The sequence below is a fragment of the Apis cerana genome, linkage group LG1 (assembly GCF_029169275.1).
Source record: "Apis cerana isolate GH-2021 linkage group LG1, AcerK_1.0, whole genome shotgun sequence".
In the NCBI taxonomy this organism is placed as follows: Eukaryota; Metazoa; Arthropoda; class Insecta; order Hymenoptera; family Apidae; genus Apis; species Apis cerana.
Genome location: NC_083852.1, coordinates 259,616 through 284,965, shown reverse-complemented (window position 1 = coordinate 284,965; position 25,350 = coordinate 259,616). Strand labels below are relative to the sequence as shown.

Sequence of the window (25,350 nt, the reverse complement as noted above, 5' to 3'; positions counted from 1 at the left end):
ATTATATCGGCGGTGGGATTCGAAATAGCTATCGTTCGAGCCAATTTCCACGATCCTCGTCGAACGCGATACTCGTACACTCGCGAGTGAAACGATCGATCGACACTCGATCAACGCTACATCGTACGCGTGATTCCCGATGAATTCGTTGCCAAATGTAACGCCTCCAAAACTTTGACTCGAAAAGAACGAAACAAGATTCATTCCGAGCGTTCTAACGCGACGATCCTGAACTGGCGAGTGTCTCAAAGTTTTGGAAGCATAGTTTGATAATACCGAAATAGCGAAACTAGAACCGTTTCGGGCTTGGTAAGATGTTGTATCGAGCGATCTCGTAGAGGCGACACCGGACAGCTTCGAAGACACGAAACTTCGTAGATCGGCAGATTCCGAAGTGGCGAAACCCGCGCAAGAATCGCGAAATATGGCGGCAGGTGAGGGGAGACCAGGGACAAAACCAGGCCACGCTCGAGAGTCGTGGAATTTCGTACGCAAATTTCGGCCAGCTGTGTTTCGCCAGCGCGAGCGTCCGTCCCTTTTTCGGACAAAACTTCGCTCGACTCGATCGTGGAAACGTTTACGTTTCGTAATCGTCGGATGTTAGGATACTTCGTCGATTCGATTGCGGATTTTAATTCGATTCAAATTTTAATCGTTCTCGCCCGAAACGAAATTCGTCGTCGCGGTTTCGTCCAAAACGGAATCGCGTGGGTAGCTGTGAACACGAGACGAGGAAAAAACGTCGCGGTATCGGGAACGAAAACAAGGTGTTGGCTCGACGTTGCTTCTCCCGAGGGAATCGCGCGAGGCGGGGAAACTCGCAAACAATTATAACTTCCGGCGAGATACAAACAGCGTATATATAATATAGTCGAGCTGGTGGCGCGCATCGTTTCGAAACGCTACGTTTATGGCCCCGTTGCTATTGCCGACCCATGAATTTCTGTTTTCGGAATTTCAGGTTTCGCCGTTGCGGTTGTCCCCGCTGCCGATTCCCTCCACCCTCTTCTCATCCTCGCCCCGTGTCTGTACCCCGGAATCTTTATCTCCCGCAATTTCGTCTAATTTATCTTCGTCCAGGTGGATCCACCGTTCATTTATTTCAGACACCCCGCTTCCGATCAAACGATCCTGCTTTCCAACGTGTTCGCGTACGGGGCAAAGAGGAAGAAAGGAGGGAGAAGGAAAGGGAAAAATTCGATTGGACGAGATTCGTGAGGAGGACGGGAGAAATGGTCGGCGCGATAATAGCCGCGACGTGAAATAGCGGAGCGGAGTGAGGAGGGGGACGTCGACTCGCGATGAATTCGTAACTAGGATGAAGCGACACTCTGGTACGCTTTGCAAGATATATTTGCGGAGGATAGTTCGTACATGACCTTAGCTGTCGATCGACTGTTCAAGGTCGCGCTCCTCATACACTCTAATCGGAAATGCGTTAACGTAATCGGGCAACGCGACATTTTCAGACGCACGATAAACCGAGCCGCTGTTTTCGTTTCGATACGATCGATCGAGATGTTGTTACGCCGCAAAACGGTGTTTTCCTATTTAGCGGTAAATTTATGCCGGGGAAACAAGCCGCGAAACACGTCCCCGGGCAGTGGGTCGGGTATATTCCGTTCACGAACGGTGTTCAACAGAGAAAAGGACCTGCCCGAGCTATTCCCTTTTACGTGCGCGCGCCGAGTATATCTTTTGAAATCACACCACCGACACGAACCCCCGTTTATCGAACCCATCATATTTTCACCCTTCCTCTGCCGTTCCCCCACCGCCCAAAAGAAACGGAGCGCTACAATTTCCCCCTTCTCTCTTTCCCTCCTTTTTTTCTTTCCAAGGAGCCGCTTTCAAGTCGCGAATCATTAAAAATCGCGCCGCGCGAATAACGCTGAATAAGTGGATCGTGACCCAGAAAGCGCGATTAAAAATTTCCCCGATCCGAGACGCGTAACGATTTTCTCCCTGCTCCGATAATAATAACAACAATAACAGCGACAACAACACGTAGGAAACGGCCGACGTTTGGAAACAAAACACGTTTGAAATATTATCGAGGACGATGTTTCAAGAAACGCGCGTTTCTCTCTCCCTCCCTCGCCGACGAAAGGAGAAGAAAAATAGGAGATCGAATGGAGGAATCGAAAGAGATCGGTGAGTAAAATAAGGGATCGAGGATCGACGATATCTCGGGGAACATCTGCCGATGGGGTTATCGTACTCGGATACCGGACCGTGGTGGTGGGAAGCAGCCGAGACGCCGCCAGTCGGCTGGCGCCCTTTCCGATCGACGCGGACCACCATCCGCCAAACTCGCCGATATCGCGTTAAAAAAAGAGAAGAAAAAAAAACAAGACGAAGAAGAGATCAAAGTTCGATCCTCCTTCGCACATATATATTATATATATGTACGGTGGGGGAAAAAATAGCATCGATCGATGGGATATCCGCGATTCGCGTTCCTAGGAGCGTTGGCGATCTCGCGGCGTCCGTCGAATGTCTGGCAAGCGCGAAGAGAGAGAGAGAGCGGGTTTTTTCCCCGCCGCGGTCCGAGAAGTAACACTTGTTGATCGGACGGACCGCCGCGGACTATGATTTAACGAGCGAACGTGACGCGGAATTAATCACTCGGCCACCGAGTTATCGTGGAGAACGCGAGAGCTCGTTTTCCAAGTGGCGGAACTAGGCCGAGTACGCTTCGATCGCAAGGAAACGACACGGAGATTGCGTAACGCGTGCACGGATGAGACGATTTATAATATCGGTATAAGAGTAATCGAGACACAACGTATAGAACAACCGTAAAATGTTGCAAAGATCTTTCGTTTCGGTCTTTCCCATCCGTAGACGGAATTTGTTCGAACGACGATACGTTTCCGTGGGCCGGTCGTCGTTCGGATTACGATTGGAATGGAACGAGCGATCGATCGATACGCCGGCTACTTTTATCCGCCAACGTCTAATTAATCACCGTAATTAACAATTTCGCGTGGACGGTGGCCGAGTCGGGCAGGATTCGATGGGGAGGGGACGATGGAAATAATTACCGATGGAATCAGTCCAATTTCTCACGGCCGTGGATCGATCGTTGGACTCGGAAATCGGAAATGGCCATGGACACGCGATTAATTTTCGCCCCCTTCCGATACTTTAGCCGAGGAAACGGGGGATCGGAGGCAGGAAACGAACGCGTCGTGGACGAATCGCGTCTCGACGAATCGATCATCGAAGGGCACCGGTCTTATCGGCGGAACAGAGAGTCGTCGTCGTCGTCGGAGGTGAAAAATTACGGCGCGATCATTCGCGTGAGATTGGAGCCGCGATCGTGCAGGTCCCCGCTGGTATGCGCGGCGCGCTTTCGGGAAGAAGAACGTGTGGGGCAAGGACGATGATGGGGAATAATGGCGATGGAGGGAAGGAAGAGATCGAAAGGGGTGAATATATATCGTGGAATCGATGTTAAATTTGCATTTTCACGAATCGTGATTCCGTTCGGGGGGGGATCGCGCAACGTTTATAAATCGTCGCATAAACGATTCCACGGCGAAGAAGAACTGCACGGCTGGTTGCGCGCCGGCTGTCTGGATTCCGGCGGGTTGCGTAAGGGCCGCATATCATCCCTGACGTCCCAGTGATGATAAAAGGCGCGAGTTTATACGCGTTGGAGGAGGAGGAGGCGATAGAGGGCGGAGGCACGGGCTGTTTCGCGCGACGGCGGATCAAACGGATGCGGCGGACGGAAAGCTCGGGACGGGAAATATCGTGGAAATTGTTCGCGCGAGATTTTTCGAGCAAGAGTGACGCGCGACGTGCACGCGCCCAATTCGCCACGGATCTTCCCTCCCTCCTCCCCGTTCGAGGAGACGGGACGAAACTCGAGTCGGCCAGCTGTGTGCGCGGTTTAATTAGAATCGAATTCTCGGATGATCCTCGCCCCGCAAAAACACCTCCCTTCCCTCCCCATATTCCCCGAGAGAGATTAATCGTAGTTTCGAAACTCCTCTATGAAAATAAAGACGCGTAACACGCTGGCTGTAATAATGGGACGATAAATCACGGCGAGTAGAGAAACGGGGAGAGGGAAAAAATGATTGCTCGAATTGAAAAGATTGAAAAACGGGAGGATGAACGATCATCTTGGCGATTTCACACCAAGTTTTTTATCCTGGCCACTCATCGCGATTAATCACTGGCCAATTAACGAGGAAAAGATCAAAATCTGTCGAGTAGCCGAACGAAACGAACGTTCCGTTTCCCGATTCTCTTCTCGAGGGAATAACGCACAAGACGGATTTAAAACGAGAGATCAGGAGCAATTCTGAAGTGACGAACATAGGGATCGGGGATTGATGGAAAAACGGATTCGTATTCGAATACGAGGAGAACGATTTTTCGACACTTTGCCGAGATTTCTCTGCGAATGAAATTATAACGCGTGGAGAAAAACGTAACGTAACTTTTTTAAGAGGAGGAAGATTATATACGCGCTGAAGAAATTACGAATAATCGTAGACCGAGTGTCAATTCAATTAGCCTCGATAGATGATTGCTCCGACTGTTTAGATCCCTCGTGATGAAGATTCTAATTCAATCGCTTCGTTTCTTACTAATTAAACGAAACAACGTCTGTCTCTGTCTCTTGCAACCGGCAAGAAACTCGTTCGAATCGCAACGTATATTTAAAACATGCACATGTAGCGATCACGACGACGATTGTAACCTCTCGAGAGATATTTCTCTACGTTCGATGCTGAACAGTTTCTTTCCGATTTAAAACTTACTTAAACGCGAGATTTCTAAATGTACCGAACGACGTCGAACGTAAATAATTCCGATATACGCGTTTTATTATTCAAGGACGCGTCGTCGATTACCGAGCCAAGCCCGAACAACCTTTTACCCGATGAGTTTAACCAATTTGTCTGCGAGCAACGCGATACGAACGCTCGATATTCTTAAATGGAAACGATGGAAGAAGGAAAAAAAAAGGGAGAGTCGAGATTGAAATAATCGGTGAAAATAACACTCGTGACCACGAATGATTCGCTCGGGCTTGTCCGAGTGGCGCTTTATCGTGCGCAACCGATAAGGAATTCGGTGTGCGACACGGAAAAAGGGGAGACACGGAGAAAGGAAGTAAACGACGAAGATTCGATCGATACGGGGTTAAGATAACGGGGAGCGAGCAGGCCGTTTGAATAAAATACCGATTCGTTTCGCACGCGAATTCGACTCGACTGTTAAGACGGTCCGCGGCTCGTAAATTCGATCGACTCGAACGAAACGTAACGCGGGACCTGGCTCGGTTTCGCGTGTACCGTTTTCAATCACGGATCTCTGTAACGTTCGCGCGACGTATCCGTCGAACGGATTGCCGCGAAACATGGTCGGTATGGCTCGCGATACGTGACCTACGTTCACGTGCAAATATTTCGTACGAACACGCGACACGGAGGGAAAAGAGAGGGAAGAGAAGGGAAGGGAGTCCCTCGAGTGGTTCGCAATAACTTAAAGGTGCAAGGGCGAATCGATTCGATACACGCGAAAAATGAAGTCGAGGGGGGGAGGGGGGAGAAAGAACGGAGCAAGAACGGGTTACCGGATAACGGTGTACCGGACAAATATAAGTTTGTTGCTCGACCAAACTTTTTATCCTCTCTTCTTCTCTTTTTCTCTTTCCTCCCGTACTCCCGAAGGGGAAACACCGAGAGCGAAGACGAGAACGAGTAACAACGCACACCTCAAGGTGGCAAAAGATCGACTGAAAAGCACGCGAGGGAGGGCAGCTTACTCGTTTTGGTGGGGATACGGCATTTCCCATGCGGCACCGCAAGACAAGCCGGAGAGAAGCGTGCACGGGGCAGAAGGAGCAAGGGAGGGGAGAGGTAAAGAGGGGGGCAGGCGAGGGAGAGAGGAGGGAGGTTGAAGCACGAGCGGTGGTGGGGAGATGCGAGAGAAGAGAGGGAGAGGCGGGGGAGGGGGGACTCGTGTCGCGCGATAACCGTCGTCGAGGTGCAAACCAGCCGCGAATTCGAAAGGCGGCCAGTTGCTGTTCGCGCGTCGTATGCGTCGCGTCACGGATGTATCGTGTCACGAGATACCGAGGTAAAGACGCGTACGCGTATCATCTTTATTACGTAGCATCGCAACGTCTCGCTCTTTCTTCCCATCCCCCCTCCCTTCAATCGTTCTACGCGATTAATCGCGAGAGAACGAAGTGTGTCCCTTCGTTCGTGTTGTTCGATCGTGGATCGAGGATAAAAAGGAGAAACGCGAAGAAAGAAAAATAAAAAAAGGAAGAAGGAAAAAAATCTGTTTCGTTCGAGAAAGTGCGATAACCTGACACGAGAATACACTCGGTAGTTGCAGTGAAAAGTTCACTGGAGCGAAGATCGCGCGATGTAAAAGGTTACGGAGGCGTGGATCGCGCGCAACTCGTTCCTCCTCTTCTCTCGATCTTCGAGGAGTGGAACGACGCACGACGTGTTCCACCGTGCACAGACCGCGCGGAACATCCTCGAAAGATGATTGCATAACTATGCCCCGTGACTGACAACGAACGTGCAAACGACGATGACGATGTTGGAAAATATCGCGTCGCGAAATCCCGCGATGGATTTTTCCGCGGCTGATGCGAACAGTGGGTGTGACTGTCCGGTATAGAACCACGTAGAAGCGAACTCGGTCAAAGCGAGTCGCGTTATCTCGTCCACGACCAAAGACGAGAGGTCGCGAAAATATACTCCGATCGTTGGAATCGCGCGGGTCGAGCGATGGAATGGTAATGGTAACGCATCGTTTCCCACGTGGCACGTACTTGCGTGTGGGCGCGCGCGTGTCAGTTGTACGCGTGTCGTCTTCGATTCGAAGCGTCCGTTCGTAAAGAGGAATTCGATTCGATTTCGTTCGGATCATCTTCTCGTCGCGATTTTCATCTTCGATCGTCGTTCAAATCTACTCGTTCGCGACTTGGCGGCGACTTGGAACGAGGAACGCGTTCGATGGCATTGGCAGCTCCGAACAGAGATAATTACGACGTATCGTAATTGTTCACACCGGACGCGTCGAACGGCGCGCAGCTGTCGATTCACGGAGATATTCTTTTTTCCTCCTCGCAGCTGCAACCGTACATATCGTGCGCGATACTTGGTTTACGTTTCGCGTTATCGAACGCCGACTTTGCACACGCGTATCGATTTTCGTGGAGATGTTTACCGAAAAAGAGACTTTTTCCTCTCTTTGCTTTTTCTTTTCCCATTTTCGAAAAAACTGGTGGCGCGCACCTCGGTTGACCGAGCGGAGCGTATTCGCGCGGTAAATTGACTTAGCCCGATGCAACGCGCTTTATCGCGCGTAACTATTTGCGTAAGCGCATAATTTCTCTTCGGGTTCGGTCGCAACGCGTGGATAAAAATAACGATCGTTCCCCTTTATTCCTCCTCCTCGTCTTTATCTCTCTTGGTAAATTCGTCCCTTTTAATGGAAAAATCTGTTCTTCGCGAGGCAACGCGTTCGCGAAAAACAATCGCGAAAATAAAACGATCGAAACGAGGGAACGAGTAGAAGAGGAGCGATAACAATCGCCCTACTTATCAACGTATCGGATACACAGAAGAGTAACGAATGATATCGAAATCGGGATAACGAACACGAATCAATCGGTGGACAATTTCCTCCGTCCGATGGAAACGACGAACCCTCGCAACCCCGCCGATATCCCGCCGAATAAGGGTAACGCGAGCATCCGTCCCAACGATTAATCGAACCTGCTCGATCGTGTATCTCGAAGGAACGAGAGAAGCTCGGCCGTGATTGCGGGATTACCCGTTGTCTCGCTCGGGTAACGGGCAGAGTTTGACCTTCGAGATATCCGATCTTAATCCCTTTAAGGAAGAATCCTCGAACCCTCCACCAACCCTCCAACCAACGAGCTTCTTCTTCTTTTTCTCCCGGTTATCGGTGGCCGGGGATTGGAAATCACGCGACGCCTCCCAATAAGAGGTGGATAAGATCGCGTCTTGTTGCGGCGTATTCTAAATTTTCCGGGCAGAAGGGTCGCGCGTGTCGAAGGGTGGCAAGAGTCACGTAACAGGAACGATTTACTCGCGCGTCTGGCGACTGTCGCGTGGAGATCGGCGTTCCAACGAGTCTAGGATTCTAGCTACGAGTTTGGCCGAATAACCTGGAAACGAGAAGAATATAGAAGTAATGTCAGCCGGGACGTTGCGTTTAATCGGCGCGTCCAATATCTTTCCTCTCCTTTCTTCCGCATGCCAATTTTTCTCTCCGCGCTGGGCCATCATCGCCACAATTCGTCCATCCGTTCTCTCCTTCCTTCGTCTCCCTTTTCTCGTCACGTCCCCTCGCTGCATTTTCCGCGTCACTCCTCTACGTCGTCGTTATGCCGACTGTGTCCGATGTTTGTGCGTGTGCGAGTGCCAGTGGACAATTAATCGCTCACGCTCGATCGCGTTCGCCGACTCGGGAAAAATCGGAATTCCGAGCGGAAATACGATGCACAAAGAAGCGTATCGATTCGAAGGGAAAACCGGTTGCGCCGCCGCTCGTTACCGGTTGTACGCGATCGTTCCGCGTTTTTACCCGAGTGGTAAACCTTGGAACGGTCGGGAAGTACCCGACCGGTGTGTACGAAGCGTGGATTATCCAATTCCACCCGGTCTCCCTTTCTCCTTTCTCGTGAAACAATCTACAGCGGTAATTAGTCCCTTGCCCCTGTGTCGAAGCAATCTCGTTCCGAAAATTCGCGAATCGACAAAATAAAATCGTTTAGGCTTTTAAACGCCTCGCGTAAACACAATTATTGCCAGTTTATTGTCAGGGACGAGGACGAGATTAACGAAGATCGCGTCCTAGCGCGTAACGACGCGTTAGAGAACCCTTTTGATTCGCGAGCCGTGCTCGTTAAATTAATCAACAAGTCGTTTTTCTTTTTTTCATATCGGCGTGGCCACGGAACGGAAGGCAGAGCGGAAGAAATTAAGAGCTCGCGGAAAAATTCTTCTCCTTTTCGAATCGGACCACCCGCCTCGCCTTTCATTCGCGCCACCCTTTTCACGGCCATTGATGCGCTCTTTCCTCTCGTACTCCGCTTTGTACTCCGGCCAGCCCAATGGAAAGTTAATTCATTAAAATCGCCGGCTACGTCTCCGCGTAGAACCGACTTTCTTCGCGGCAAATTAACGCCACCCTCCCTCCTCCCCCCCGCAAACGGTTCGCAAAGCGATTTCTCTTTTCCGGGTTCGCTGGTTGAACGGTCGAAACGCAGGAAAGGCGGGGCGCGCGGTAGAAAAGACACGTGGCGCGTTCGCGCGAAATTACACGGTTTTTTAACAACGGACGTCCCAGCCGAGGAAACGTGGAAAACGCGAAAGGAAACGCGAGCGATAATCCCGTTGCGATCTCTTCTCTCGTTTCGCCTAACTCGTCGTTCCACCGATTCCCAAGGTTCGCGATTACGAAAGGTAAATTTAAGAGAGGCGAAAAAGGAAGAGTGATTAAAGGAGAAAATGAAATTATCGAACGTTCACGGTTACGTTTCTTCGAAGCGACGTTCATCGGCGAATATAAATATCTTCAATCAAGATTTTTTAAATCGACGAATAATTCGTGTTAAAATGTTAAACAAATACTCGATTATCATCGGCGGGATTACGTTTCGCGCGAGAGTATCCAATATCCTCCGTAAAATTACGCGTTATTATCTTAAAAACTTTCGTTTCGGATAATAACGTAATTTCTTCGAACGAAACTAAAAAGCTGTAATGTATCACGATCTCTCTTTCTCTCTCTGTTTCTCGGCCGAGTAAATGGAATTCAGGTTACATGGAGTGAAAAAAAAAGTTTCACCGCGATAACGAGTGAGAATACTTAAACGACTCCCTCCCCTTCTCGAAAGTGGATTCCGCGTGATACGTAGGTTGATAAACAAGCCGATACTCCTAGATACCGCCGCGTCTCGGTGTCACCACTGTTCCATCCATCCGCGATTGCGCAACGTTGGAACGATAGCAATTACGCGAGGCGACGATCGCGCGTTTTATCATCATTTCGAACGAACGCTCGGAAATATTTCGGGACGAAAAGGTCGCGTTCTCTTCGAGGTGTGCTCGATCGACAGAGAGAGAGAAGCACACGGTGACTGTGTAATCGCGTTCCCCGTTCCCGAGGGGCAAAGTGTTTAACTTGGAACGGCATGTGTATCGAGCGTGTGTCAGCTCGGTGTACGCGTGTCGCGTGCTTTTACAACAAGAAAACCCGCCAGCGGCCAACTTGCGTCGCAGCTGCGCGTTTCGAGCGCACGTAAGAGGAAGAATAGCCTCGCATATAAACCGTTTTCATATGTAAATCACCCCGGATGAATTTGATAAAACTTCCTTTTCAACGCTACGGATTTAAATTTCGAAAAGGTCGCTAAATTCTCTCAGACGTTTTCCCCCTCTTCCCCCCTTTTGTTTCCTCACGACCGAGCATCGAACATCGCCCCCTTTTTCCTTCCCCTTCTTTCTGCGTTTCTTCCGTCTCGAAAATTCGATGATTCGTGGCGGACGACGCGACGGAGTGTCCGATAACGTTGCTCGTAATTAATCATGCGAGAGTACACAGCGAGAAAGAGAAAAAAGCTAAGAGAGAGAGAGAGGGAGGGAGGGGGATCACGAGTATCTTTTATCGCGCGGTACGCCTCTATCTGTGATTCATTGGTCGTGACGATAGAACGTTAGCAGCGTTGTTCTGTCGCGTTTCGGCCGGAAAGAAAGAGAAGTGAAAAAGAGAGAGGAAAAAAGCCTACGCTCGTATTACGATCTGTAATTTGTCGTTGCGAGGGAAATACAAATACGTGCGTGGAACGTAGAAGGAGGGGGCTGGGGAAAGACGCGAGGGTGCGAGAGAGACGAAAGAGTTTGACCGATTTTTCTATCGTTTTGCAGCGAATTCGAACAACGTGGAGGTGGGAAAATCCGTGGAAACAGGTGATCGTGATGGTCAACGATGTCGCACGTCGTCATGGATGTAATTGGACGTTTCCGGTCGAGCGAAGGAAAATAACGACGAGGACGACTTGGATGTAGTCGAATCGGGGAATCGTCATCGTCGCGACAGCTCGAATGACGAGCGGTGAAAAAGTGGTTGATCTCGGTGGCAATATGACCGACAGAATTACGTAGTGGCGCGTGGCGTGTCAGACCAACTGACACGGGACTCCAAGTGCGTTCTCTTCGGAATTTCGTTTCGGAAGCTGGATCGAGGAGATATATTGGTCGCGGAATATCCAGGACGCAGGCATGTCGAGACGCGGGAATTCGGGTCGTCGACTCGACGTAAAATCAGCTGATATCGACTCGGTGTGAGGCGAGTCGACGTCGAGAAGAAGAGGAGACGAGGAGAAGAGAGGGAGGGAGAGAGAGAGAAAGAGGGAGGGGGGGATAGATCGAGAAAAATGGAAGCAAGGAGATTCGTGTTGGGAAGCGCTATCCTCGGACTTTTTTGGAGCGGATTGTTCAAGGGTGCCCTGACCAATTCGATGAACAGATGCGACTATCCTCCCTGCTCCTGCGATTCTCACGGCAGGCTGACCTGCGACTGTAAAGAGGAAGGAGAGGTATGTTCCTACGTAGACGCGAAACGATTATTATTACTGTTATTATCTCGCGAGAGAAACGTAGAGATTCGGTGGAAGAGAAGAGAAAATAAATAAAGGAAAGGGGCGGGCAAAGTTTGCGCGGCCCATTCTCGAATCTCGCTTCCCAAAACCCTTCCGAAAACTTCACCTCCCGTCTCGATCCGCCGCGAAACAGCCCAGACGAGTAGCGTTTAACTGTCGAAATTCTTTCGTTTCGTTCACTTCATTTCTCGCTCCCCTCCTCGGGAGACCCGTCCTCCTCCGAATCTCTTGCTTCGTTCCCCTTTTCTTTCCCACGAATCGACGGGAATGGCCGACCGACCGTTCGCGTGCGCCCCTGTCTCGCTCTTGCTTCTTAGCAAGACCAATTTTTAACCAACGATAACGCGTTGTCCGATTCACCACGAGAAGAAGCGAGGCTTGTCGAGGAACAAAAACGAGGGGAAGACGAGGGGACGTAAATCGCGAGGATGACGCGACTCGCGGAGAAAATCTCGATAAATTGGTGATCGCGCCGTTTCCTTTCTCTCCGATATTTCTTATCCGAAGTTAAAAACCGCTACGCTGGGAGAAAAATGGCAGCCGCTTTTGACGGATCGCGATCGCGTGGATGAATTCCTTATCCGCTCCCTTTCAAACTTCCCTTCCTTTTCCCTCGCCCGACCCTTTTCCATTCTCTTCCATCCAAAATAAATAGGAAAAAAATTGAGAGAGAGAGAGAGAGAGAGAGGACAAAGGCGAATTCGGATCGAGAGGCGGAGTTGTCTCGAGGCTCCATCCTCGAATCCACCTATTATTACACCTACGAATTCCGGTTGACGAGCAAGTTTCGTTTATCGCGAGTCGTCGGAGGCATCGTCGGTGTCGTTACGGGGGCCGAGATAAAGCGTTCTTTGTCCCCGAGGACGAGCCGCCGCCGCCGCCGTTCCTCTAAGCGAGCAGAGTCGTAAAACACGGGCTGCTCGTCGTTGCACGCGTCGCGAAAATTGGAGTCAAGAGAGGGGAATGGAGCCAGGTTGGGGCACATATTTAAAGCGGTGTCGAAAGATGGAAAATCCTTCGATACGGCGATATCGCGTTGACCGCGACTCGCGTAGGCGCCTCGTGTCGCGTGCGCGGATAAAGGAAGTGGTCGGTCGTCGGTCGGATAAATTACGGATCGAATATCATCGACGTGATCGAAGATCGCGTGGTCTGGACGGAGAAGGAGGAGGAGGAGGATCGCTACCGGATCGCGATCCATTTTCCATCGTCTCGTCGCGCGATATACGTATATTTAAATATATATATGTGGAGGGATGGTTACCAGAGACCAATTACCACGGCCGAATTCCAGCGGAATTCGAATCGAAGCGAGGGTAGCCGCCGCCGCTTTTTCGCGCGCCGTCTGTCAAACAGGTGGGGAAGATATTCGCGGACATATATTTCTCCCTGGGAAGAGAACTCGTTCTCGAGGGAAAACCTTAGCTAACAACGAGGACAAAGGAGGGGGAGAAGAAGGTGGCAAAGGAGGTGAAGAAGAAGAGAGGAAAAAAAACAGAGAGCGAGAAAAAGAGGTTGAAAGTTCTATAACGTATAGCGAGTTCTGCCGTGGATTTCGCATAATACAGCCGGCATTTCACGAACACGCTCAGCCAATTTGTCGCGCCGTCAACTCGTGACTACGAATATATCGAGAGAGACTGGACGTCTTTCCCTCCTTCTCCGATCCCCAGCAAAGTTCGAACCCTACGCTCTCCGTCTCCCTTCCCCCTCATCCCTCTTTTCCATTCTCAACGAGGATTTCATCCAAGTTTCTTATTCCGATCTATTATCCGCTTCGTGGCAACGAGACGCTTGGCAATACGTAAAATCATTACGTCGGCGCGCTTATTTACGCGAGAAAAATAAAAAAGAGAAAGAAATGGAATTTCTATCTTCTTTTTCTTCTCCCCTCCTATCCCGAGGTATTTATTTCTCTTCCCGTTTCGAAACAGGTGCGTTTTACCATCCTATTCTCCGAGGCAAACGTTTCGATGCCGAACAGTCAACGCGAGAGCAAAGTTGTCAAGCGCGCCGGCATCCCTTGAATAATTGACGTCACCCTTGAATAATTGAGCAAACCTTTTAGCGGATACAGCCTTAAACCCGGCTCAGTTTCCCGTAACGAGAGACGCGGAAGGAAGGGGAAAGGAGAGAAAAAAAGATACGGAATAGAGAACGCGGTTGCCAAAGTCCAACGACGATATAAAATATCGCCATTTACGGCGGTGGAAATTAGTCGGGAGTATCGATAAATACGCCGAAAAACTACCATCGTTCGCATCTTACATTTCACCGATCACGCTGAAAATCCGAAATACACGACGATGGACGATGAACGAGCAAGGATACGAATCTCTTTCCCATCTTTTCTATCTAAACGACGGATAAAATTCCCCTTCCTCTTTCCTTCTTTCTTACGATGCTTACGATCGTTTCAGTAATCGTTCCCCGATACTCGTCTCGTCAACGATCTTTGATCCTAATTAAAATTGCGCTACATCGAGAAATACCTGGAAAGAGTGTAATGATTCATCGATGATATCAACGAGTCCATCCGTTTTTCCGCGCTACGAATCGATTGGAAGAAAATTCACCACCTCCGATCGAATCATTACGAAGTCCCAAGTGGCGTACGCTCTCTTTTTTACTCTTCTTTTCACTCGAAAACGGCGAGAACGACGAACGGTGCCGATCCCTATCTCGAGAGAGGATTGTTCGAAATAAAATTGTTCGTTCGATCGGGGATGATTTTCGGGAGAGCGAGGAATGTTACGCGATCCGAATCGTGCGACGGTGCTAAAAAACGTGTTTCGAAGAAGGAGAGGAGAGGGGGGAAAGGAGATAGAGAGAGCAGCGAGGAAACGAAAACGATAATCGTCGGTGGAACGACGGTGCGTAGACGAGTATTTCGGGTGTGGTAATCTTTTCTATGGGCGGGGAGAGAGAGATCGTGTGTTGGGAATTGAGCAAGAACAATGAGACGGGAACAAAGGTCGGGACAGACAGGAAGGGACGCGAGGAGGAGAGATCGGTTTGGGGGCGAGACGACGGTGAAACGCGCGAGCTGGTACCCGAGAAGAAAAAGGGGCACAAAGGTTTCGCTTTTATCGGCCACGCACTACACGTGGGCCACGGTCCTTCTTTATTCCTCCCATTCACCGCGCACGCCCTTCCTTCCATCCTTCCTTCACGGCTAATCTCGCGTCCAACCTCCAAACTCCTTCGTTCCACGCCAACTCTCGTTCCCCTGTGCCCCGATTCTCATCCCGCCTCTTGTATTCTCCCGTAATATTCTCTCGAGCGGTGAAAAAAATTTCTCGTCGAAATTATTTTAACGCGTACGTGCGTTCGTTCGTTCGTTCGTTTATCGTGTTTATTTATTCTACGTGTAGATTTCTATCGAGTATCGAGAACGAAGTATCGAGTATGCGAAGAACAAGGCGCGGAGCAAGAGCGACGCAACGTCGCATTTTCCACGTATCGCTCTCGTTATCGGGTGTTCGTTAACGAGAGAGAGAGAGAGAGAGAGAGAGAAAACGCGATAACCTCGTGAAACCTCGTATTTGCGCGGACGATATCTCGATCGTGTCTATCGTTGGTAAGAGGCAGGTATGCGGTTGGCATTTCGCCATCGATTGTTTAACAAACAAGGAGCCGCCGAGCGGATAGGTGGCATCGCGCGCGTCCCTCTCCTTTCGCTCCTCCTTCTCCTCCTTCTCGATTCTATTAATAAAAAACGGAGCAAGTAACGAGCCTTCCCGAACTTTTTCTCCCCTTTTCTCGATTTCAACGAGCCGTCGTAGCGAGTAACGAAATTGGGAAAAACGCGTCTCGATTTCTCGTTTATCGAAACGTTGGACGAAAGAGACGAGCCTCGTCTCGAAATTGTTTACCTTTCGGAAACTGGCGGATTCGGATCGAGGAAAAAGAAGAAGAAGAAGAAGAAAGAAAAATGGCGATAACGATATCGGGGCGGTTAATAGCTGGTAAGAGGACGCGCGTGTTTTCAACGCGAATAAGGCGATTAGACGCGCAATTACGGTTATTCGACCTTTGGTTAACGAGCCGCGTCTGGTGCATCGAATCGCGCCGAGCTGCGCCTTCCCTCCCTTTCTCCCCCCGTTCTAGCAACGCGTCCCATCTCCGTCCGACTGAACCGCGTTCTCGTCTGATTTCAGGAGCTGGTGTTAACCACGGACGGGGACAAAAGGTTGAGCCCGCACACGAGCAGGATAGTGGTGAGCAATTGCTCGTCCGTGATCCTGGCCAACTCGAGCCTCGCCTCGATGGTCGGTCTGCGCGCGATCGACCTGATCAACGTGGCGAACCTAACCCTGGTCAGGCAGAGTTTCGAGCTCTCCCCCCAAAGTACGCGCACGTGGATCTCGGTGAGGAACTGCAGCATCGACACGATGCCCAGCTTCGTGTTCCGGGGGGACGTGGAGGCGATCATCCTGGAGAACGTGAGGATCGGGCAGTTGAGCGCGTTCTCGTTCGCGAATCTGGTGCACACGGAGAAACTGAGGCTGGAGAATTGCCGTATCGAGAGCATAGAGGCGCAAGCGTTCAAGAAATTCGACGTGGGCCACTTGCGAGTGATCGGTACTAGGTTCGGGGACCAGGTGCCGAGCAGGACGATGAACGACATCGAGGTTTATCACACGTTCATGTTGGACGGTGTGAGAATGGGCACGGTGAGGAGCGAGGCGTTCATCGTGAGAAGCCCGCGGACAGTGGCGATACAAAATTGCATGGTGGAGAGTTTGGAGAGCGAGGCGTTCGACGTGACCGCGAGGGGGCCGGTGATCGTGAAGAACAACACTTTCGGCAGCCTCTCCATAGGTGCTTTCCTCGGCGTACGGGCCGACGCCGAAGCGAGAACGCAGCCCGCCGCCTCTCTCCACGACCTTATCTTTAAGAATAACAGCGTGGTCAACTTCGAGGAGGGTTCGATCATGTTCGACCGAAACAGTTTCCGCCTCGAGCTCGACAACCTGTTGGTCGGTCGATCGTGCGACTGTCGCATGTTACCCGTGTGGAAGAACAATATCCTCAATTACACCAACCTCTACTCCAGGTTTTACGTCAAACAAAATACCGCCGCCTCCTCCCCCTCCTCCTCCTCCTCCCTCCTCCTACCAGCCCTCGCGTCGAGCCAAGACACCCCGATCAACGAGACCCCGGAGACGTTCCTCTGCTACGACGGCGAAACGTCGGACGGCGTGTCGATCAGTTTCGTCGAGTACGAGGCGCGACACTGCTCCCTGGGTGGGTCCGTGCTGGTGTTCGTCCTGATCATCGCGGCCCTCCTCCTCCTGACCATACTGGTCGCCTGCCTGGTCGTGTGGTGCTGCAGGAGGCGACGCAGAAACAGCAGGAAGAAGTGGATCAGCGTGCCGATGAACGCGCCCGACGTCGTGTCGAAAAAGAACGGGGTGATCGGCAGAGAGGCGGCCACCTCGGCCACGCCGGTCGACAGCCGGATAACGATGGTCGTGCCGGACGGGAGACTGTACAGGGAGACGGAGTTCCACGTGATCGTGGAGAAGGCCGAGCCGTTGACCACGGAATTGTAACGAGAAGCTTGGAACGGCTCGACAACGGCCACCAGGCCGATGCCTCGAGTCGAGCGGTCCGACGCTTCGACCCGTTTTCGCGTCTACGAGCTGTGAATCCACGACGTATAACGATTCCCACCATCTATGCGCCCATCCATCCCTTTTCCCGACTACGACGAGCGGACTACTCTCTCTCTCTCCAAACAACTTCACCTCCAAAATTTTCCACTCGTCAACCATCGTCGACTCGCGTCCCCGCGTTGACGAAGAAACAGAACGGGAGATCTCGAATCTCTCTCTCTGGTTTTCAATTTAATCCTCCTAGTACAAGCCAGTTCGTAAGCTTCCATTCACATATCAAGAACGAGCATCGATTATCCATCCAACCCCCCTCGTTTCCTTTCCTTTTTCTTTCCGTCTTGTTTCCACCCGGTCGCGTACACTTATCGCACCTCTCGCTGATTAAAGAGTTTCCCTTTCGTTTCTTCTCGAGCACGAGCAGGTCGCGTGGATGGATAATCGATGCGCGTTGTTAGTTAAGTTTAAGCGCGTTAGTTAAGTAGCTTCCAAGAAAAAAAAAAGAAAAGGAAAAGAAAAGAGGGCCAGTGTCGTTTCGCGAGGATCGAAGATCGGCGGAGTAGCTTGGTCGAAGCGATCAAGGGAGAGGAACGACGGGGAACGACGGACGAGACGATGAAAGAAGAGGCAAGAGGCGAGTACAAAGGGGAGTGATCTGATAACTGATAACGGACTCGGTGAGACTCGCGTTCGAGATTTTCTTATCGGCGATCATCCGTCGAACAAGCGTCGGAAAGATGCGATGATCGCACGTTCGATCGGAAAGCAGCGTGCCATTCCAGTGTACATTCGCGTGCTTCCGTTTAAAAACGGAGCGAGAGGCGGAAGAAGCGGAATCTTATTCGTCGAAGAAAATTGTTCGAAGCGAAAATTGTTCACTCCCTACACCACAAAATTCTCCCTACGAGAATTTTCATCCAGAATCCCTGTATCATATTCCTCCTTCCAACTCTGATCGCGTTTCTAATCGTGCTTGTAACACAATAAAAACTGATATTACCTGACACCCCTTGACAATACGAGATAAGAAGAATATCGAAGAATGCGAATATATCTGAAATTATTATTACCGAGCGAGTGGAGAAGGACGAGAACGATAACACAGACTTCTTGTATACGCCCTATACGTACCGTGAAACGAAATCTACGCAAATTTGTATTCCGTTCCCGAACCGAGCGTGACAACAACTCTCACGATCCTTCTCGAGTGTTCACAAAACTCTTTCTCGTTAATTTATTGTATTATTTCACTACGATTTCATGTTTATTTATGAGCTCTGGACTTTGCCTATAATAAATTGTTGTTACTGTTATCATTCCGATCGGTATCTAATTTTGACAAATGCGCTACGAGGGATTTTCCCCTCGACGAGCGTAATCGATTCGCCACGAGGGAAACCTCGTTCGCGTTTACGAATTCGGCCGGTAATCTCGAAAACGGGGGGGCTCCTCTCTCTCTCTCTCTCTATCCATCTATCCATCTTTCGGAGTAATACGCGCATAGCGTTTAGCGTAAAACCGCAACCGACTGCCGCCACTCGAGTATCGTTCCGCGCTTTCGAGCTGCTTACGGTGATTAATAGACCCGATATAATTCGTCCTCCCCTCCGTTTCATCAAGGTAAGCCATCGAGATATTTTACCCGTCGAACGAACCGACCACGATCGAGTGAAAGGGAAGCTGAAAGGAATTCGAGAAACGAGGAAACGTTGAGCAACAACGAGCAACGACGACAGATTCGAAACTGTTTTTTAAAGTACAACGAGAAGCGCCGACCGCTTCGTACTCTCGCGTGTCGAGCTATCTCGCGCACGTGTTAGCCATGCATTATTGATACACCCGCCATTTCCTCTCTCCACGCAACGAGCCCCGTGCGGCATCGTTTCGTTTTATCCCCCAAGAGCAGCGAAGAGCAGAGATCGATCCTCCCGAGTTTGTTCGAGATTGTTCAACGGCCTTCCCTTCGAACTCGCCTCGAATTTTATCGAGGCACGCCCAATTCGAGATCGCGCATGAAAAAGTGGCGGAAGTGGGTGGCTACGATATTTCGTCTAACGGAATCTCTCGTGTGTTCGCGCGCGTCTACGATTATCGTACTTGTGCGTCGGAAAATTAACCATTTCTAAGGACGTTTTAGTTGTAATTATCGTCAGACTGTGATATAACGACAGCCGATTGTATAATTTATTTTACATTGAAAGAGACTTCGTACCATCGAGATAATAAAAGAAAAAAAAAAAGAGATAATAAAGAACCAAGTTGATGCATACAGCACACGACGACCACTAGATATTCCCGATCGATATTCCCAAAATATCACCTTTCATACCTTTCACCTCCTTGAATAAACCGCCTCTTTTTTCCCCCCTTTCTTTACTTAAATATGAATATGAATATACGCGTCGTAAAAAAGAAAAAAAAAGAAAAAAAATTGCGATCATATCATCGGTACGATCGATCATCGGTTATTCGCAGTCGCTCGCGTAGAAACGTGGAAACGTGAAAGCTACCGGGTCTATTAATTCTTGCGGAGCATAATGTACCGATTCATAAACGGTTTCAATAACGCGATTATAACCGGGTATGATTCATTTTTAATGAATCTGTTCATCGATTTGCCGTTTAATCGGATCTAATCGAACGTTTCGATGGAACTGAAACGTTAAAAACGTGAAATAACGCGATGGGCAAAAATCTTTATCCGTCGTGTTAACGAATACTTGGCGTATCGAAGTTTTATTTAATCACGGATAATATCGTATCATCGATAAAGATCGACCACTCCTTTTTAACATCGGTTCTCAACCGACAATCGCTCCGTGCGTGTGTAGAAAAGAAAGCGTTGCACTCACCTGAACGGAAGAACGCCATCGAGGGCCTGGGAAACCGTAGGGGGTGAAGCTAGAGCGAATCCTCGTCCAAGTAAGGTTGAATGTACGGAAAAAATCCTCTTTGCGGTTTCTTGCATCAGTTCCAAATCCTCTTCCACTTCCTCGTCTGAAATGATATCGTCGAAATTGAACGAAACGCGATTTCTCATTTCCAATTATCTACTACGTATAAAATATTGACGCCGAAATAATCAAAGAAACAATTATGAATATCGTGATATAAAAAACTTAGTATTTATAAAATTAAACAAATCAAAAGGTACGTACTAGATACAGGTGGTAGCGCAAGATTTCTCTTCATGAGACTCGCAGCACAGGCACCTCCGAGAAATGATAATTCAATTTCTAGATTTTTTAAACCGTTTCCAGATGTTATCCAATCGTATCCGATAACTAGACATTTAAATCCATATGTAATTGCTCTATCGTTTCTCATATAATCGGAAGCAGTTTCCAAGGAAAACATAACTTCGTTTCCTAAAGTAACGAATCGACACGTTTAAGTATAACGAAAAGTAATTGATACGAATTATTCTCTGTAAAATAACGATCTACCTGGTAATACGATCGCATTTTGAGGCCATTGATTCGGTATATTGCTCAATTTATGCAACACGGGCCAATGTAAGGGTATATCTTCTGTTATTGCGCTATAAAGGATATATCAAAGATATAGACATAACCTTAAAACTTTTCAACATAAATTGAATTAATTATATTTACCCGGTAAGAGAAATTATATTTGGTATGTACAATTGCAAGTAATCTTCTGGTTGAGCTGTGCCACATTCCGGCGTAAATTCGATGGTTAACCATTTCACTGTTTCTGGAAACGTGACTCTATAATGAGACACTGTGGCAGGTTTATAAGGATGATCACTTTCCAACCAAGTATAGTGATGACTGGTAGTTATTGGCGTGGGAATGTGGGGTTGAACCTCGTTGTCCTGAGATATTTCAGACGATCCCATTGTGGATAATAAATTAAGTGCCGCGACATGAGGTAACATTTCTTGTATTAAAGTAAGAATTTGAACACCGCTCTAAAAAAGATAAAGATAATTTATTAATTTACTATGTGTATAAAAAAAAAAAAAATATGATGGAAAAATAATGATTTTTACTCTCGGATCCGATGTAGCCAAAGGGCTAATGTGTGCCATGACCAATGGTAAAAGCGTTGTCACGAATGTCGCGTTGCCAAGAACTTCCGTTGCTACTACTTCTTCTGCTCTTTCTCTCGCTAATGCAAAAATTTCGTTCGATCTTTGAATAATCGTAGCTGTCATGGCAAGGGCACATTTTCTTGCCTGTACTTCAGCCATTGCTTTGCTCGTTTGTTGCCCGTCCGAGTCTTGAGGATTCGAATAATAAAGGATATGCGGTATTTGACCTCTGGTCTGTGTTGTACCTAAAATAAAAATTATATCGTATCATCATTCCCGGTTAAATAAAGTGATATTTCCACTATTTCGTTTAAAACGAATAATACCGTTAAAGCTTAAAGAACAAGCTGTAAAGGTAAACGTAGTTCCATCGGGTCCTTTAACGACACTCAAACCAACATCGCCGTTACTCGTACGTCCTCCACGATTTCTCAGTCTAATAGCGTACTTCATATTTTCCTTAATAGGCACAGGTTTATCGAATTTTAATTCTACTATATCGTTAACGCAATCATCCGGGCCGAAACTGCCACGTGTAAAATCCAAGCTACTCCAACGTTGAGTATGGGATGGATCGTTACCCGTATTATTTTGCTACAAAACGTATAATATCGTGATATTCGCAATGTTAGAAACAACTGTTTTTGTCTATTTTTCAAAGTTTGCAACGATACTCACATCGTCGAGTAATTCCAATTCATAGTCATACATTCCAACACCTCCGTAAATACCCACTCCCGCGATGGCGATACCGGGTCTATCGACCGAAAAACAAATCGCATCTGGAGAGCCATTACCGGTATTCCACGACCTTGTTTGATTTACGCGAGTAAATCTCGAAGGTGTAGTGTACATAATCCTACCGCATGCGGCTTGAAGTTCATCCTCGTTCCCGCTAGATTGTGCCGCTAATTCAGCGATCACTCGCGCTAATAAATAACAACAGTGAAGTACCAACTCTGGCAGTGATTGAGTCTTTTTTCTACAAAGACTTTTCTTTACAGGGACTAGAATCAAATCTAACAGTCTATCGAGGACATCGCGAAATGACCAGTTTAAAGTCTCTTTGCCGGAACTTTCTATTTGAGATTTATAACTAATTTGCTCCACTAAGATTGGATATTGATGACTTTCCGTTGAATTTATCATTAACAAGCCGGTATTGTCGGATGGACTGAGTTGCCGTTTTATACTATCGCTACTATCCATCACATTATTTAAAATTGGAAATATACATCGAAGACGAATAATGGGATTGCATAGAGCGGCTAAAATAGCAGATAACAATCGATCCTTCGTAGATCGTCCTTGTTCCTGTAAAATGTATCCGTTTATTCTACACGAATCGTTTAGATTAGAAAATTTTAATTTATAAATTCAATCGAAACACGTACTCTGTCGATTTCTGATAGCAGCTCGCATAAACACACCCATTTCAAATACGCTGTTGGATAAAATACATGATAACAAGCTACAAATGTTCTGTGGCATTCCTCTAATATGCTATTTGTCATTTTATTATTATTTATGGCACTAGGAGCTAAAATATCATATAATTATTATTATTATTATTCACATTTTATGATAAAAGTAAAAAGAAATATAATATAAAATAGAATAAAATTGTATATTATATTATAAAAACTTACTTTTGTTTAATCGCGTTTTTCCTTTGCTTTTCGCATTTAATGGTACAGTGTCGGACAAAATTTGATGTAATAATGCACGTACTTCACCTATGCACTCTGCCAATCGAACCGATTCAGCTGGAGTTTTCTTCCCCGCTGCAAATTATCGACGTTAAATTAAAATAGAACCAAATATATGTTGCAAAAATTATTATGCACCTTGATTTGGATAAATTTCATTGGTGTAGATTCTAAGTAATCGTAAACTAGCTTTACTAATGTAGACTAAACGCTCCACTTCGAGCGCGTGAGAAGAAGTGCTATGAACCATGATATCACTTAACGCTGCTTTTAATGTATTCCAACTCCATTGAAGGAGAGATATTAATGATTGAAAACATTCCTAAAAAAAAAAAAAAAAATTATTATCTTATTATTTTTATTCATCTTATTTTTTTTATGTAATATCTTAACATATATTACTTTAGTAACCGTTCTGCTGAAATCTCTTTTTAATACATAAACTGGCTCGATGCGATCCCTTTGCCTATTAGGAGTTTGATTTTCGGGTGTTACGATACGATATAATAATTGTGGAATTTGTCCAGCATTTACATCGGTTCCATTATTGGATCTTTTCGAAGATTTAAAATAAAACATAACTCTGGTAAAACAAGCAAATGAAAATTATGACGCATCGAATTTACATTGCTTCAAATAGAAAAGTTGCGATTTACTAACTGATCCTCTGCTGTGACCATTCCTTGACCGCCAGATCCACAATCACTAGATGGACCACTAACTTTAGCCCATGCAACGTACCATCTGTTTGCTTGCAAAGGAATTGGTTCGTAAAATAAAATTGAATATTTTTGTCGCGGTCCACACTCGTACGGTATTTCTTCAGATTCTGCTAAAAGCTCGCCATCATTTTCTTGATCCCCTCCATCCATTCCAATGTCAAAGAGCTGGAATAATATTTAATATAAATCTTATCATAATTTTGCATAACTTATTAGAAATGTATAATATATAACGATTTATTATTATTCACTTTTATTTTTGCCGTATATTCTCCTCGACCTCCAAACAATCCATATCCACCCAGTAAAATATCAGTATCAGGCATAAATCTAATAGCTTCGATTGAATGTGCAGAATATCCCCAACCACCACCGTGGCCTAAAAATATAAATTAATTTCTTTTTCAAATTTCTAGAAAAAAAAAAAAAATATAAGAAACAATTTTACTTTTTCTGATTTTTTTTATACGCACTTTCAAATCTATTGACCGTAACAAAATCTTCACGACTATAAACTTTTCCGTGTGTTGATTGGTTACATTCATTTTCTTCTACTATAGAAAAATTTTCATCTTGTGCTTGTGTAAGGGTATCTAAACAACCCAATAAATGCATTGCAGCCTGAGAACGTGTTACGAAACAATTCGATACTACAGGTAGAGTTAAACCCGGACTCAAAATAGAAACTTCCAGTCCAGGAATTGTTCTAACTTCCGTTGATATAATATTATATAAACTTATTTCGCTATTTATAGGATTAAAAGTCCAAATCACGTTATATAAAGGATCTAAACATGTAGCGCAATTATTGAAATCAACTTGATCGGTTCCACTATAACTATTACATGTACCATCTCTTTTGCTTATAACTAAACATTTGAAGGAATTTGCATGATCAGTTTGATGCGGAATTAAAACTGAAACAAGTTTTATTTTTATAATTAGATGCGCCTGATAATATATAATGGTGAAACTATGATTCAAAAAAAAAAAAAAAAGACATACTTATGCAATTTTTATTTGCCATAACAGTACTCCGTGTTAAACTAATAGAATTTATTTCATCAATTTTGACATAAGTTTGATCTCCACTTGCACCAACCCATGTCGCTCGTCTACCCCATTGTGGACCAATATTTGGAACTACAGTTGGGAAACAATGGCGTGGTTGTGTCCTATCAGAACGACGATTAATTTGAGAGGAAGAATTTGAAAGTTCATTTTGTCCATTCCACCAATTTATGCCCAATTGCCCTTTCTAACGAGGACGAGAAAAATATAAAAATATTAATTATTTTATTCAATTATCATCACTATCAAATAATGGATTTTTTTTAATACTAATACAAACTTGATAAGCTCCAAATGTAAACACTTCCCCCTTTGATGTAAGTACAACCGTATGATTGCTTCCAGCAGCAACTTGCGTTGCAATTCCTGGTAATTTAACATGTACCGGTCCAACATGTGCTATCAAATCTCCTACACCTAACTGACCATATATATTGCTTCCAAATGTATAAACTTCTCCATTTTGTAAAAGTACCACTAAATATAACGTTAT

At 46.9% G+C, this 25,350-nt stretch overlaps 2 protein-coding genes across 24 annotated transcripts in view; one reads left to right on the top strand and one right to left on the bottom strand.

The window, feature by feature from the left end:
- Window positions 1-19,570, top strand: part of LOC107992717 (uncharacterized) — a 68,780-nt gene extending 49,210 nt beyond the window's left edge. Inside the window, exons 1-3 of one of the 8 annotated variants that reach the window (XM_017048753.3) lie at window positions 5,968-6,105; window positions 10,947-11,617; window positions 15,841-19,570. In XM_017048753.3, coding sequence (XP_016904242.1) covers window positions 11,456-11,617; window positions 15,841-17,238 — 1,560 coding nt within the window. In that variant the 5' untranslated portion in view covers window positions 5,968-6,105; window positions 10,947-11,455 and the 3' untranslated portion in view covers window positions 17,239-19,570. The other 7 variants (XM_062083098.1, XM_017048757.3, XM_062083095.1 and 4 more) reach the window with 7 other exon arrangements.
- LOC107992715 (E3 ubiquitin-protein ligase MYCBP2) overlaps window positions 1-25,350 on the bottom strand; it is a 175,394-nt gene that overhangs the window by 145,440 nt on the left and 4,604 nt on the right. For all 16 annotated transcript variants that reach the window (XM_062082895.1, XM_062082925.1, XM_062082915.1 and 13 more), the window contains exons 15-30: window positions 25,138-25,334; window positions 24,792-25,044; window positions 24,260-24,703; window positions 24,038-24,165; window positions 23,725-23,951; window positions 23,467-23,647; window positions 23,203-23,386; window positions 23,005-23,139; window positions 22,750-22,895; window positions 22,034-22,669; window positions 21,682-21,949; window positions 21,314-21,600; window positions 20,913-21,232; window positions 20,745-20,839; window positions 20,457-20,666; window positions 20,151-20,295 (exon numbers count right to left, since the gene is read on the bottom strand). In XM_062082895.1, the coding sequence (XP_061938879.1) occupies window positions 20,151-20,295; window positions 20,457-20,666; window positions 20,745-20,839; window positions 20,913-21,232; window positions 21,314-21,600; window positions 21,682-21,949; window positions 22,034-22,669; window positions 22,750-22,895; window positions 23,005-23,139; window positions 23,203-23,386; window positions 23,467-23,647; window positions 23,725-23,951; window positions 24,038-24,165; window positions 24,260-24,703; window positions 24,792-25,044; window positions 25,138-25,334 (3,856 nt within the window). The remainder of the gene's footprint in view (window positions 1-20,150; window positions 20,296-20,456; window positions 20,667-20,744; window positions 20,840-20,912; window positions 21,233-21,313; window positions 21,601-21,681; window positions 21,950-22,033; window positions 22,670-22,749; window positions 22,896-23,004; window positions 23,140-23,202; window positions 23,387-23,466; window positions 23,648-23,724; window positions 23,952-24,037; window positions 24,166-24,259; window positions 24,704-24,791; window positions 25,045-25,137; window positions 25,335-25,350) is intronic.